At 42.5% G+C, this 14,924-nt stretch overlaps 1 protein-coding gene across 1 annotated transcript in view; it reads right to left on the bottom strand.

Annotated features, from left to right (window-relative positions):
- Positions 1–669: 669 nt before the first annotated feature.
- The window catches only part of LOC122564440 (endothelial lipase-like), a 33,695-nt gene continuing 19,440 nt past the window's right edge, over positions 670–14,924 (bottom strand). The window contains exons 8-10 of the mRNA XM_043719344.1: positions 10,864–11,091; positions 4,198–4,303; positions 670–917 (exon numbers count right to left, since the gene is read on the bottom strand). Of these exons, the coding sequence (XP_043575279.1) occupies positions 4,204–4,303; positions 10,864–11,091 (328 nt within the window). The 3' untranslated portion in view covers positions 670–917; positions 4,198–4,203. The remainder of the gene's footprint in view (positions 918–4,197; positions 4,304–10,863; positions 11,092–14,924) is intronic.

Genomic DNA, 14,924 nt, shown 5'->3' with positions numbered 1-14,924 from the left:
ATTCCTGAAGAAGGGCTAATGCCCGAAACGTCGATTCTCCTGTTCCCTAGATGCTGCCTGACCTGCTGCGCTTTTCCAGCAACACATTTCCATCTCTGATCTCCAGCATCTGCAGACCTCACTTTCTCCTCAAGGATTAAAACCTATGTCAACCCTTCAGCCAATACTTCTCCTAGCTACTTCCACTGACAAACACGCACATACACTCATGCTGATCGAGATTTGGATTGGACTCTACTTTATGGCTTCCTCAGTCAAATAAACTTCTGACTCTATTGACTTTGATCAAAGGACTCTACTTGAGGAAAATATTGAAACATTATTGATGCAAATGGAACTACCAAATCTATAGAACCGAAGGTAAATAACTTAGTACATATGTTCATTCATTCATTCATTCAATTCTTTGCAATTATTACAGAAAAATAATTTTATTTTCAAATATACAGCATTCAATACATAAATAGCATTTAACAAGTGTAAGTCCATCATGTACAAAAATGTAGCGAGACAATATATACAAATAAGGCTATGAAACTGGCATTTGTCATTTAAATTATCAGCAGTATAAAAATTGTCGTGGCTTATAGCATTAGAGAGTCATTGCAATGGAAGCTGCGACTGGCGCAGGATGTCTGTAGGCTTTGTAATGGAAGTACAAATGTATTGTGGGAACTCAGTCCATGAGCAGCACAGCCAATGTTCAGGAGGTCTCTTGTCATAATGTGAGTACAATGTGCTAAACAAGCCCTGCAGAACAAATGAAGAAACTGTATGCTGTAGTAGGAATAGTCTTTCTTGAGACAAAGGCTGCGGCAACTCCTCGGGAAGGCATCCAGGAACTTGTCAACTTCAAGTCCCTTGAACATGCTGTAGCGTAACTCCAAAGATCACCACAGTAATGTTAAAAGTGCAAACTAAAGAAAATAAAAGGGAAAAAATATTTTATGTGCAATATGAAATTTAATAAAGTTCACAAACGCAGCAAGACACAGTCAATAAATCCAATAAATTGACTTAGGTTGAACTATCTACTTCACCCCTCAGGCTCTTCAGAATGCAAAAACAAATTTAATTAATTCTTCAACCCTTTTATGTTTTGTTTTATTCATTCAAGAGTTGAGGGGTTCACTGGCTAAGCCAGCGTTTATTGCCCATCCCTAATTGCCCAGAGGATAGTTAAGCGTCAACCACATTGCTGTGGATCTGGAGTCATATGTAGGCCAGACCAGGTAAGGATGGCAAGATTTCTTCCCTAAAGGTCACTGGTGAACCAGATGGTGTTTCCAACAATCGACAATGGATTCACAGTCAGCGTTAGACTCTTACTTCCAGATTTTACTGAGTTCAAATTACACAATCTAACGTGGTGAGATTCAAACCCAGGTCCCCAAGATATTACCTGGGTCTCTGGATTAACAGTCTAGCGATGATACCACCAGGCCATCCCCTCCCCTATAATTTTACTAAAATGTTATAATGCAAATAATTGTTATTTGCCTCATTGCCACATGTGATAATTTATATGTCAAGTTTTTATATTTTGTTTAGAAAAACATTACACCCATCTTTCTGCTATTCCTATTTCCCAATTTTAATTGTGTACCCTGCTATGTACATGGAACATAGAACATAGAAAAATACAGCGCAGTACAGGCCCTTTGGCCCTCGATGTTGCACCGATCCAAGCCCACCTAACCTACACTAGCCCACTATCCTCCATATGCAAATGTAATCCTTCTCCATGATGCCATGATACTGCCTTTGAGACTAAAAGTGTGCTATGAAAAAGCTTGTTTTTCTCTTATCTCTCACATGAAATATCAGAATGTTTTACTGTCATATGGAGAATGTGAACTGTTTCTTTTGTCCTTGAAGTCAGTTCTGAACATCATGTCTCAGGAGGGGTATGTTGACTTTGGAGAGGGTGCAGTGTGAACTTACCGATGATACCAGGTCTGAAGTTATGTTTCTAGTAGTTGCAATCTTTTGCTTGTGCAAAACCTTATTGCTAAACTCCCCAGAGCTCAAAAGTTTGAAGAGAATCTAATGAAGATCTTTCAGGTAACAAACGAACCTTATGGGCAGGGACTAAAACATTTACCTCAGCTAGAGAATTAAGGATTAGTGGGCAAAATCTTTAAATTGGAGCTAGGAATGAAATCAGAAAACACCTCTCACAAAATAATAGTAGCAATGTTGAATTCTGTTCCAGAAAATGCTATGAATTTTGAGAACATTTATATTTTTGATAAGTTTACATTTCATAAGGATATCAAGGAAGATAAAAAGTATAAAAAATTGAATTGAGGTACGGATCTGCCATGACCTAACTGAATGCCAGAACCGGGTTAAGGGACTAAATAGCCTACTCCTGTTCATTCATATGTCTTGTGTCTTGCAGTGCCACTCTCTATTTCACCCTATAGGATAAACCAAATGAGAATCTGAAATTTCCATTCCTCTGATGCAGCAGATCAGAGAGAGTGGTCGTGACTTATGTTCAGCAACTCTCCCTGAAAGCACAGTGAACCTCAGAATCGGTTATGATTGCACTGTACTGCAAAACATTAAGTTATAAATGTGCAATAACATTTCCTCTTTAACCCCCATTCTACTGAACAAACAGATTCCAAGTAGACAACAAAAACATGATACTCGATAATATGCCCTCAGTGCAGTAGTGATGAGTTTGCAGCAAATCATGCACTTGCCACATGTGGAAGGTAAAATATTGACTTAGCTGGGTAATAAAAGACTCAGTAATTAGCATTATTAGGTAAATCTGCCAGGCCACAGTTGTGCATCTTTGAAGCCATGGAGTAGGAATTTTGGCACACAAAGGTCTGTTAGTTCTTTGAGAATACAAGGAATTTTTTTTTTTAAATGTTAATGTGAATGTCACTGCCAAGGCAAGCATTTATTGCCCTTGAACTGAGTGGCTTGCTGGACAATTTCAGAGGACAATGAAGAGTCAAGCACCTTGCTAAGGCTGTGGAGCCACACATCAGCCAGACCAGGTAAAAATGGCAGATCTCACTCCCTCCAGGACATTAGGAAACAGATGGGTTTTTATGACAAAGTTTCATAGGACTACCTTTCAATTTCAGAGAAGTTCACTGAATTTAAATTCTACCAGGTGCTGTGGCAAAATTTGAACCTGTGTTCCTGGAATATTATTATGGGTTTCTGGATTACTTCTCAGTGACAGTACCATCCCTGTTCCCCTGTGAAAGAGGCAAGAACAGCATTGTCAATGGTGCCAACATCAAGCTGGCCTTTTGAGGACCACAAAGACAAGCACTGATGAAAGTCCTCAGCATGTCAGGCAGGAACTCTGAAGAAAAACAGAGCTGATATTTCAATTTGATGACCCTTGTCAGGACAGCTCTGATACGGTCACGCTGTTTCTTATACAGATAATGCCTAAGTTGAGTCCAGGAACTTATTAATCATTAGACTCATTAGTTTCCCTATCACTTTTTTCTCCAATGATTGTTATTGTGTTTATTTCCTATTGTCCTTTTGCATCTTGAATATTTAGTAACTTTGGAAATATGATTAGTATTTTCTACTGTGAAGACTGATACAAAGTATTTATTCAACTCCTCTACCATTACTTGGTTCCTCATTATTATTTACCCAGCCTCATTCTCTAAGGCCTTTGTTCACGTTGGCTTCTCTTTTTTATATATATTTAAAGGAGTTCTCACAGTTCATCTTGATGTTACCTACAAGATTACCCCCAAAGTTTATTCTCTTCCTCTTCATTATTTTTCTGGTCATTTTTTTTTGTTTTATAAAACTTTCCCAATTTTAGGCTTACCATTAATCTTTTTTGTTCAATTTTGTTCTATCCTTATTTGCCATGGTTAACCCCTAGGTTAGCTTAGCTCCTTCCTAGAATCCTATAGCTCACTGGAATATGTCTTTGCTATAAGCCATGAACTATTACGACATTAACAACACTTGTCAACCCCATTTTAATTGCGATACAACGAGGCTTTACTTTGCATTTTTTGCAAGGGTCAAAGCGCATTCGAAATATTTACAGTCATGCATACTGACTTTATAGATTTGCATTCAATGTTTAACATTATTAAATTCCACTTTACAATGTGCCTTAACCTATAAACAAATCCTAAAGAATACATTAATTCTGCACAAAAATGTTAACAATGAAGTGTTGCTCAGTACCTCATTTTATTTTTTAATTGGCCAGCCATCTAGACACTTCGTGAACATCATTTCCCTTCCCGGTGAAATTTTCATGGTTGAGGGACTGGCCGCACAAAATGTATATCTGTGAATAAAACCAGCTTGAATTTAATTTCATTCTCCACAACCACGTGATGAAGGAGCAGCGCTCCAAAAGCTAGTGCTTCCAAATAAACCTGTTGGACTATAGCCTGGTGTTGTGTTTTTTTTTTAAACTTAATTTAAAAGAACTTTTTCTTCCATCTCACCCTTTAGTTTTATCAACTGATTCTGTCTCTCATTCTTTTCTCTTTCTAACTAAAGGCTGCAATGTTTCGCAAGCAGAACAACTGAATGAATATTTCAAATGTCGTTGTCAATCTGCCGATTGGCCAACAGTTGTCACAACTGAATGACATTTTTATTGGATGGATTAAATGCCCATCAGTGATCACACTGAGAAATGGAACACTGCCATTTTGGCTACACAGCAGTCAGCATCGAGGTCTCTCAGAATGCCATTTTGTAAATAAATTAATTTTGCTCAGTTTTCATAAAAGTAGCATCAGCAGAGGACTTGCTATGTATAGAGAAAATGAATGAGTTGGTGTTGCATGATGCTTTCTCTTGCATTTAGTGCAAGACACCATTTGTAGAGGCTTTGGGAGTTTGTCCTATAACCATCTGCCCAGAGGATTGTTAAACAGCTGCTGTACTCATTGATGCTGTACAGCATTTTGGAGCATAATGCTTTATTAAAAACACACTCCTCACAGTGATCAATTGATTGGGCTTAAGTATGTGGCTGCCAAGGATTTTATACACAACTTAAAGATTTATAATTTTTTACAGTTCACTTATTTCCAGAGGTTTGAAGACAACTTTTGAATTATGTTGGGAAACTTTATGATCCTTTCTCAAGACTCCACCAATACTTCAGCAACAATTATTCTGGAAATTATCCAAGCTCTTCATTGAATTTATACAGTGTGGAAACAGGCCCTTCGGCCCAACAAGTCCACACCAACCCTCCGAAGAGTAACACACCTAGACCCATTCCCGTACCCTATTATCCTATATTTACACCTGACTAATACACCTAACCTAAACATCACTGAACACTATGAGCAATTTAGCATGGTCAATTCACCTAACCTGCACATCTTTGGATTGTGGGATGAAATCAGAGCACCAGGAGGAAACCCACGCAGACATGGGGAGAATATGCAAACTCCACACAGACAGTCGCCCAAGGCTGGAATTGAACCCAGGTCCCTGGTGCTGTGCAGCAGCAGTGCTAACCACTAAGCCACCATTCTCCCAAGTAGAATAATGCTCAACCAATGCACCTCATAGGAGTCATCAGGCGAAAGGGACTGCTTGCTCAGCTTTCAAGACATCTCCCTGCTTGGCAGAAGGAATGGGAGGAGGAGATAAAGCAAGACAGAGTAGCACCAGATACTACAGAAAAAAGGCACAGGTGGGGGAGCTGGACTTCTCCTCTCTGCAGATACTAGGCATCCTTTAACCTCTAGACCTCCAGTGGTGCATCCAAGAATATGTGTGCCCTTACATTCACTCCTTCAGCACTCCTGAAACATGGTGACCTGTGTCGATCAGCCCACTCCACACCATATTTACTTCTCCATGAAAGTAATGTCCAAACAATGTTTGTGTTTGCACTGCTAGGCAAAATCCAATTATGATAGTCAGCAACTTGGCCTAAGACTCTGCTAAAACCAAATTTCTAAGCAGGTATATGTCAGCAGTACAGCACCCAGCACTGGTGCCAAGGGTTGCTTTCAACACATTCTAAAGGGGGGGGGGGGTGGTGAGATGGCCCCGGGTGTATATGTGCACAGAGCATTAAAGGCAGCAGGACAGTTGAGGAGAGCAGTTAATAAAATATACAGTGTTCTTGACTTCATACATAGGGAGCACAAGAGCAAGGAGTTGATGTTGAACATGTATAAGGCACTTTTTAGATCTCAGCTGGAGTATTGTGTATAGTTGTGGGTGCCACATTATAGGAAAAATGTGACACATTGCAGAGAGTGCAGAAGTGATTTACAATAATGTTTCCAGGAATGAGAAAGTTCAATTATGAGGATAGATTGAAGAAATTAGGACTATTCTCCCTGGAAACAAGAAGGCTGAGAGAAGATTTGATTCAGGTTTTCAAAATCATGAGTGGACAGGATAGAGTAGATGGAGAGAAGTTGTTCCCACGCATATAAGCAACAAGAACAAGTGAGCCTGGATCTAAAGTGATTTGCAAAACAAGCAACAGCGATGTGAGAAAAACTTTTTCACACAGCAAGTAGTTAGGGTATGGAATGCCCTACCTGGAAACCTGGTGGAGGCAGATTCAAGAGGAAATTAGATGATTATTTGGATAGGAACTATGTGCTTGGGTATGGGAAAAGAGCAGGAGATTGGTAATCAGTAATGATCCTCAATTGAAGAGCCACAGCTGGAATAGTGGGCCGAATCGCCTCCATTTATGCTTTAACAATTCTGTGATGGGAGATACAACTAAGGGCAGCTGTATCCCCCCACAGGTATTTGAGTAACGGCTACAATTGGGGTCCCAGCTGGCTTGGTCTGGTGGTGCGGTCTGTGGCAGTCAGCTGGAGAAAAGGACAGCCCTCCTCTCCACCAGTCCATCATCGAGATTTCCAGGTCTCTGCCTGCGATGCAGGGAGTGAGCTTTCCTTTCCTCTGAGCCCATGTGGTAGCAGTCAAGCATTACAGTGTGTGGGGCCGTTCCTCACTTCCAGCCTCTGAAGTGGAGAGTAGCTGAGCTTTAAGTATGGCAGCAGCAGCATGGAAACTGGAGAGTCAGCAGTGGAGAGCACTTTCACCTCTTCAGCTGCACAGTCCTATGAGGGAAAGGTATCCAAGAGCCCAGTCACAGAATTAATGAGGTGAAGAGCAGAAGATTGTGTGAGAAAAATCACTCTGAGCCTTTGTGGACAAAATACTTCAAACTGAAAATGGGAAATTTCTGCCCAAGGAGTCAGAATGAACTGGGAGCAAACCTACTACATCTGGGACCAGAGCAAATGTAAAATCACTTTCATGATGTGACAGGGAAGATTCAAATGGAAAAAAAAAGGTGTCACAGTAACATTTTTATCTGCTTCTTGTAAACCAGAACACTATGTACTACAGCTCACTGAATGTGAATGAAACCAAGGCTTTGTATTATTATAGGTGCTCCAAGGTCATGGTGACAACAGGATTAGAGCGCAGTGTATTAATATCAGGCCAAGCCTCTTGCATGAGCTGCCCCATTCATCAATTTGAGTGGGGAATCTGACACAACACAAACATGCAAATCATTCTGTTTCTTCATGTGCAAGAGTACATAATCATTATTTTGTAAGATGTAAGCATCATTGGCAAATCCAGCAGTAGTTGCACAACCCCAATTTCCCTTGAACCGAGAGACTTTATTCATTTGTGGGATGTAGGTGTCACTGGCTGACCAGCATTTATTGCCCGTCCTTAGTTGCCCTTGACAAGGTGGTGCGTGAGCTGTCTTCTTGAACTGCTGCAGTCCACCTGCTGTGGGTTGAGCCACAATGCCTTTAGCGAGGGCTTCCAGTAACAGTGGAGGAACAGCAATACATTTCCAAGTCAGAATGGTGAGTGGCTTGGAGGGGGAACTTGCAGGTTATGGTATTCCCATGTATCTGCTGCCCTTGTCCTTCTAGATGGAAGTGGTCGTGGGTTTGGTAGGTGCTGTCTTTGATCAATTTCTGCAGTGTATCTTGCCAGACCATTTCAGAAGGTAGTTAAGAGTCAACTACATTGCTATAGGTCTGCAGTCACACAGAGGCCAGGGCAGTTAAAGATGATAGATTCCCTTCTCTAAAGGAAATTTGTGAACCAGATTGGCTTTTAGCAATGAAAAGGGATCATTTCACCAAGGTGGGATTTTCAACTCCAGGCTGGGTTTTTATTAATTGAATTTAAATTCCACAAGCTACAGGGTCAGCAAGGAGCTTGAAACACAAATCTGCATAGCATTGTCCTGGGCCTCTCGATTACTAATCCAATGACATTATGCCCATTTGAATTGCAGAGAGATAAACAGGCAACAAAATCGAGTAGCAGCTGCTGTACAACAGGGGAACTCTTTTCCAAACCAACTGTAAAGCTGATTAAACAGCAGCCTTTTCAGCACATTCTCTTTGTAATTCTGATAAGAACCCAGCAAGAAGGTTCTCATTAAAATCCTGATTCTGGCTCAATGTAGGAATTTCTTGGAAAACCTCTTGAGGGAAGAGTGCATAACTTCTCCAAACAAGGCTATTAATTCAGCAGGGAGCTGTGACAGTGCAGGGGATTCCCTACATCAGCAGTCTCATATTTCCATGTGGTCAGAAGGGTCGAACACTTTGTCAGCACTGAGTGACTGAACTGGGCATTGACTCAGCATCTAGTCAGAATCATTCTCAGGATTCGTGGAAAAATGTCATCTTCCTCTCCATGAAAATGATCTAACTATCTGATAACTATTAGGTTGTGCCAAACATTTCAAAATCTTGATAATGGTGAGTGGACTTCTCCTTGGTATTTCAGGCGCTTATTAGTATAGAGACCAATGTTTCCTTTCAAATATATTTCCTGTCCTGTACAGTCAAGTTTTCAGAGTTTGACTCTCTATATTGCCTCATGTGGTCTGTACATACACTATTTCTCCCAGAATGATGGCTCTGCAGTACCTGTCATGCAGCTGTGGAGCCACATAGTTTAAGCAGGAACATTGATCCAATCATTTTCCTGAGCTGTAAACCTTTGACTTTGTCAGTCATCATGGTCCTGAGTTGGCACTTACCCTGATATTTAACCCTCTCCTGTGGACGTTCAACACCCACTTCAATTTCATTTCACATTGAAAGGCTAGCTAACACAAGAGGTACGTAATGACAGAATGGAGCAGAAATGGCAGGGAACATATGCCAGTAATCTGTGGGGAGTGCTTTCATCCACCTCAGGGGCCCTCACAGTGCAACAAAGGAACATGGCTATTTCTAGATGCCAAGAGGACATCAATTCATCTTACTAACTTTCTAGAATTCTGTTTGTCCCATGATGCTACGACGTTGGAGTTGGGGTCTAATCATAGCTATTAATCTCTATCAGTGGGACTACAACAGACCAATCAGGTGAGAAAAGTCCCCATGGTTTGGTCCTCCCAAGCATGCTATACTTAGCATGCATTGTATGCATTTATTCGTGCACAGTATTCCAAACTCTTATCTTCTAAATGAAATTTAACTACTTTGAAATTAAGTGAATCAACACCATCCACAGTCAACATCTTCTGGGAACACCTGTTCCACAGATTGAACTATTGGCCCCAGAATTTGCTGGGTGGAGTGGCTTAGGATGAAGCTAGTTACAGAACCCAGCAAGGTTAAAGACACAAGGGGCCCTGTTGAACCTAATGCCTGGAGTATAGAACATAGGACAATACAGCGCAGAACTGGCCCTTCAGCCCTCAATGTTGCGTTGACCTGTGAACTAATCTAAGCCCACCCCCTTACACAAGCCCATTTTCATCCATGTGCTTATCCAAGGATGGTTTTAATGCCCCTAATGTGGCTGAGTTAGCTACATTGGCAGGTAGGGCATTCCACACTCTTACCACTCTCTGAGTAAAGAACCTCCCTCTCACATCTGTCTTAAATCTATCACCCCTCAATTTGCAGCAATGCCCCGTTGCACTTGTGGACGTCATCATCCTAGGAAAAAGACTCTCACAGTCTACCCTATCTAACCCTCTGATCATCTTGTATGTCTCTATTAAATCCCCTCTTCGCCTTCTTCTCTCCGATGAGAACAGACCCAAGTCCCTCAGTCTTTCCTCATAAGACCTCCCCTCCAGACCAGGCAACATCCTGGTAAATCTCCTCTGCACCTTTTCCACTGCTTCCACATCCTTCCTGTAATGGGAGTAACTAAAACTGTACACAATATTCCATTATGTTCACAATTGTTTACTCCATTTCCTGTCTGGTGAGTGGGGATATGGACAGCTAGGCCAAGGCTGGGACTCTGGGTGGTCCCAGCAATCTGCAGGTTGGAGAGATCCACGATGGGAGGTCTGCAGAACAAAACCAGTGGTCACCCATTTACAACAGAGATCAGGCATTCAAAGGTCTTTGAAACTCTCTTCCTGAAAAGATGATGGAAGCAGAGTCCTTGACTATTTTTAAGGTAGAGGTAGACACAGAAAGACTGACAGGGTTAGGCAAGAATGCTAAGATTGTGAGGGCTGAGGGATGGGGGAATATGGGATGCTAGAAACCTGGGAAAGTATGAGTGACTGGGACCCAGTTTCCATGCTGCTCCTGACCCATAAGGAGTAGCAGAAATGAACCCTTATGAAAACTCGCTGCCTGAAATTACCAAGGAATACTCTTGTTAAATTGACCTTTACCACAATTTTAAACATACAGTGGAGATAATCATATCTTTCAGTGATAGTGTAGATGGCCTAAAACCAGAGAGCCTGCCTATTCCTCAGACACCCTCATGTTGGTTTAAATCATCTTAAATAGGAATAAGAATCATGGGGGTTTATAAATCCAATAATATCATTATTCACATTCAGAACAATGATTATAATTACCCCAGTAAGCCCATACTTACTTCTTCTGCATTTCCCCAGACTTCACACGGATCTTCCTTATTTCCAGCTCTTTCAATTCTTTTCTTTGATTAGAATTTGACCCATACCAGAGATTTTTGAGCTGTGTCCAAAATGACCAGGATGATGAGGAACCTTCCCATATTAGTTTAATGCTAAGCAAATCTCCAATGTCTTCCTCCAGGTAGACAAGGAAGGAGCTTGTCCTGTTTGCAGTAATTTGCTCAGGCCTGGAACAGAACAAACATTTAACACCTCAAAACATAATCCCAAAACTTTAGAGATCGCAATGCAGCTGAACCTTACCACACAATCAATGATGATAGCAAAAGCCCCAAAATTCTGATGCTGTGCAGGGAGTCTGTGGCAGAAGGTCTCAAATTTAGTCTGGGAATAAAATTAAAATTAATATTCTGCCACCAGATTATCAGGGAGAAAGGTGGGGGTTAAACATCAAACTGACCTACTTCAGTGTGGTTGAAGTCAGAGGAGGGAACTCTAAGACGAAAAACCATCTGAATGGTGCCTGGGTTCTGCTGAGTGACTGGGACACGGAGAGAATGCAGGATGTTTGGTTCCTGGGCAAGTCCATGCCCAGTTCTTGACCTGTGACCACAGAGACGTCAACCTGCCATCCAGCCTGAAATAACCTCCTTCATTATGGAATTGATTGACCCTTCTAAAACTAGAGACCAGGCTGGATTTTTAGTGACCCACTGACCCACCCCCTTGGTTCATTTTTGAAATTTTTGAAAGGAATCTTCCCCTGCCATGTTTCATGCCAAAGTGCCATGAGACACTTGGCATATTATTATAAGTCTAGTTCAAGGCTTATATGTTTTATAGTATAACTTCTGGTTTTAAGCATTATGGTTTTAACCCTTTAAAAAATGGAGCACCTGTTTGAGAAACTGGTAAAACAACTGACATAAATGCAACTAAACCAAGCCTGGATTTTTTACACCTAAAATGTAACTTGTAAATGTCTTACAAGGTCAGAGGTAATAGTGAACAGATTGACAATGAATGATCCATCTTTAACCAATGTAATGAACCAATCTGGAGGGAGGACAATTATACTCATTGGAAACATAAATTATACATATGAGTTGCAGAATCAAAATGTTGTGCTTAAGGTAAAATAACTCAATCTCATTTCTGTTTGAATCATTCCAAAGAATGCCACATTGTCATGGCAGCATTGACTTAAGGTGGAGCTTGGCTACAATGTCCTTTTGTTCAGATTAGATTTAGATTAGATTACATTACAGTATGGAAACAGGTCCTTCGGCCCAACAAGTCCACACCGACCCGCCGAAGCGCAACCCACCCATACCCCTACATTTACCCCTATACCTAACACTACGGGCAATTTAGCATGGCCAATTCACCTGACCTGCACATCTTTGGACTGTGGGAGGAAACCGGAGCACCCGGAGGAAACCCACGCAGACACGGGGAGAACGTGCAAACTCCACACAGTCAGTCGCCTGAGGCGGGAATTGAACCCGGGTCTCTGGCGCTGTGAGGCAACAGTGCTAACCACTGTGCCACCGTGCCACCCAAACTGTGCCACCGTGCTGCCCAGCTGACAAAAACAGACTGTTCAGATTGGGATTCATGAGGGAAAAGTAGCTTGAAGACTTTCTCTAGCTTGCAACTATCGAAATAAATCTAAGTGTCCCTCATATAATCTTATGGCAGATAGCAATCAGCTTGAATGATTAGTTGAGCAGTGATGCACAGAAGCTGTGATAGCATCTTAGGAAAACATAGTCCATATATGTCCAAAGTGAGACAAGGAACTGACAAGTCTACAGATGTGAGGTCTTTAAAGAAAATTGGAAAATCAGTTAGACAAAAGCTAATGGAAGGATCACCGAGAAATTCTGACCTCATGGAATAGCTGGAAACTAAACAGAAATGAAATAAGTGGAATATGGTGCAGAAGGCTGTCCCATACTTTTGATTGGTTCTAGGAAAAGTGAAAGAACCTTCAAGACGTAAGATAGAAAAACTCTTGGGCTAAGTAAAAAATCAAACTGAGTTTATAGCATAAGTCATTATGAACTACATTATTAGGTTAATAGTACAAATTTTAATTCTTTTTGACACCAATAAAAATGAAAAATCCCATGATATTGTTCTGTTACTTACTGGTTTTGGACACTGCCTCAGTACCCACTTCCACAGTCAGAGGGTCAGCCCTGAGGCAGTATTCCACAGTCAGAGGGTCAGTACTGAGGGAGTGTCCACAGTCAGAGGGTCAGTACTGAGGCAGTGTTCCACAGTCAGAGAGTCAGTACTGAGGGAGTGTCCACAGTCAGAGGGTCAGTACTGAGGGAGTGTCCACAGTCAGAGGGTCAGTACTGAGGGAATGTCCACAGTCAGGGGGTCAGTACTGACAGAGTGTTCCACAGTCAGAGGGTCAGTACTGAGGGAGTGTCCACAGTCAGAGGGTCAGTACTGAGGGAGTGTCCACAGTCAGAGGGTCAGCCCTGAGGCAGTATTCCACAGTCAGAGAGTCAGTACTGAGGGAGTGTCCACAATCAGAGGATCAGTACTGAGGCAGTGTCCACAGTCAGAGGGTCAGTACTGAGGGAGTGTCCACAGTCAGAGGGTCAGTACTGACAGAGTGTTCCACAGTCAGAGGGTCAGTACTGAGGCAGTGTCCACAGTCAGAGGGTCAGTACTGAGGGAGTGTCCACAGTCAGAGGGTCAGTACTGAGGGAGTGTCCACAATCAGAGGGTCAGTACTAAGGGAGTGTCCACAGTCAGAGGGTCAGTACTGAGGCAGTGTCCACAGTCAGAGGGTCAGTACTGAGGCAGTGTCCACAGTCAGAGGGTCAGTACTGAGGCAGTGTCCACAGTCAGAGGGTCAGTACTGAGGCAGTGTCCACAGTCAGAGGGTCAGTACTGAGGCAGTGTCCACAGTCAGAGGGTCAGTACTGAGGCAGTGTCCACAGTCAGAGGGTCAGTACTGAGGGAGTTTCCACAGTCAGAGGGTCAGTACTGAGGCAGTGTCCACAGTCAGAGGGTCAGTACTGAGGGAGTGTTCACAGTCAGAGGGTCAGTACTGAGGGAATGTCCACAGTCAGGGGGTCAGTACTGAGGGAGTGTTCACAGTCAGAGGGTCAGTACTGAGGGAGTGTCCACAGTCAGAGGGTCAGTACTGAGGGAGTGTCCACAATCAGAGGGTCAGTACTAAGGGAGTGTCCACAGTCAGAGGGTCAGTACTGAGGGAGTGTCCACAATCAGAGGGTCAGTACTGAGGGAATGTCCACAGTCAGAGGGTCAGTACTGAGGGAGTGTTCACAGTCAGAGGGTCAGTACTGAGGGAATGTCCACAATCAGAGGGTCAGTACTGAGGGAATGTCCACAGTAAGAGGGTCAGTACTGAGGGAGTGTTCACAATCAGAGGGTCAGTACTGAGGGAGTGTTCACAGTCAGAGGGTCAGTACTGAGGCAGTGTCCACAATCAGAGAGTCAGTACTGACAGAGTGTTGCACAGTCAGAGGGTCAGTACTGAGGCAGTGTCCACAGTAAGAGGGTCAGTACTGAGGGAGTGTTCACAGTCAGAGGGTCAGTACTGAGAGAGTGTCCACAGTCAGAGGGTCAGTACTGAGGCAGTGTCCACAGTCAGAGGGTCAGTACTGACAGAGTATTCCACAGTCAGAGGGTCAGTACTGAGAGTGCTCTATAGTCATAGGGTCAGTACTGAGGGAGTGCTGCATAGTCAGAGGGTCAGTACTGAGTGTCCACAGTCAGAGGGTCAGTACTGAGAGAGTGCTGCACAGTCTGAAGGTCAATACTGAGGGGGTGTCCACAGTCAGAGGGGATGTTAAGAGTGATTTCCTGCCTACCCTACTTTGAAAATAAGGAGAGTTTTTCCTGTTGACCTGACCAAACTTTATCCATCAGTCAATTTCACTAAAGCAGATTATCTTATCATTATTGCCTTGCTGTGTACAAATTGCTGCTATATTTCCTCTGGCAATTACACTTTAACAATACTTTATTGGTAGTAAACTGCTTTGTAAGCCCTTGAGGGATGTTAAAAATT

The sequence above is a fragment of the Chiloscyllium plagiosum genome, chromosome 1 (genome assembly GCF_004010195.1).
Source record: "Chiloscyllium plagiosum isolate BGI_BamShark_2017 chromosome 1, ASM401019v2, whole genome shotgun sequence".
NCBI classification, from domain to species: domain Eukaryota; kingdom Metazoa; phylum Chordata; class Chondrichthyes; order Orectolobiformes; family Hemiscylliidae; genus Chiloscyllium; species Chiloscyllium plagiosum.
This window is presented reverse-complemented; position numbering and strand designations above follow the sequence as displayed.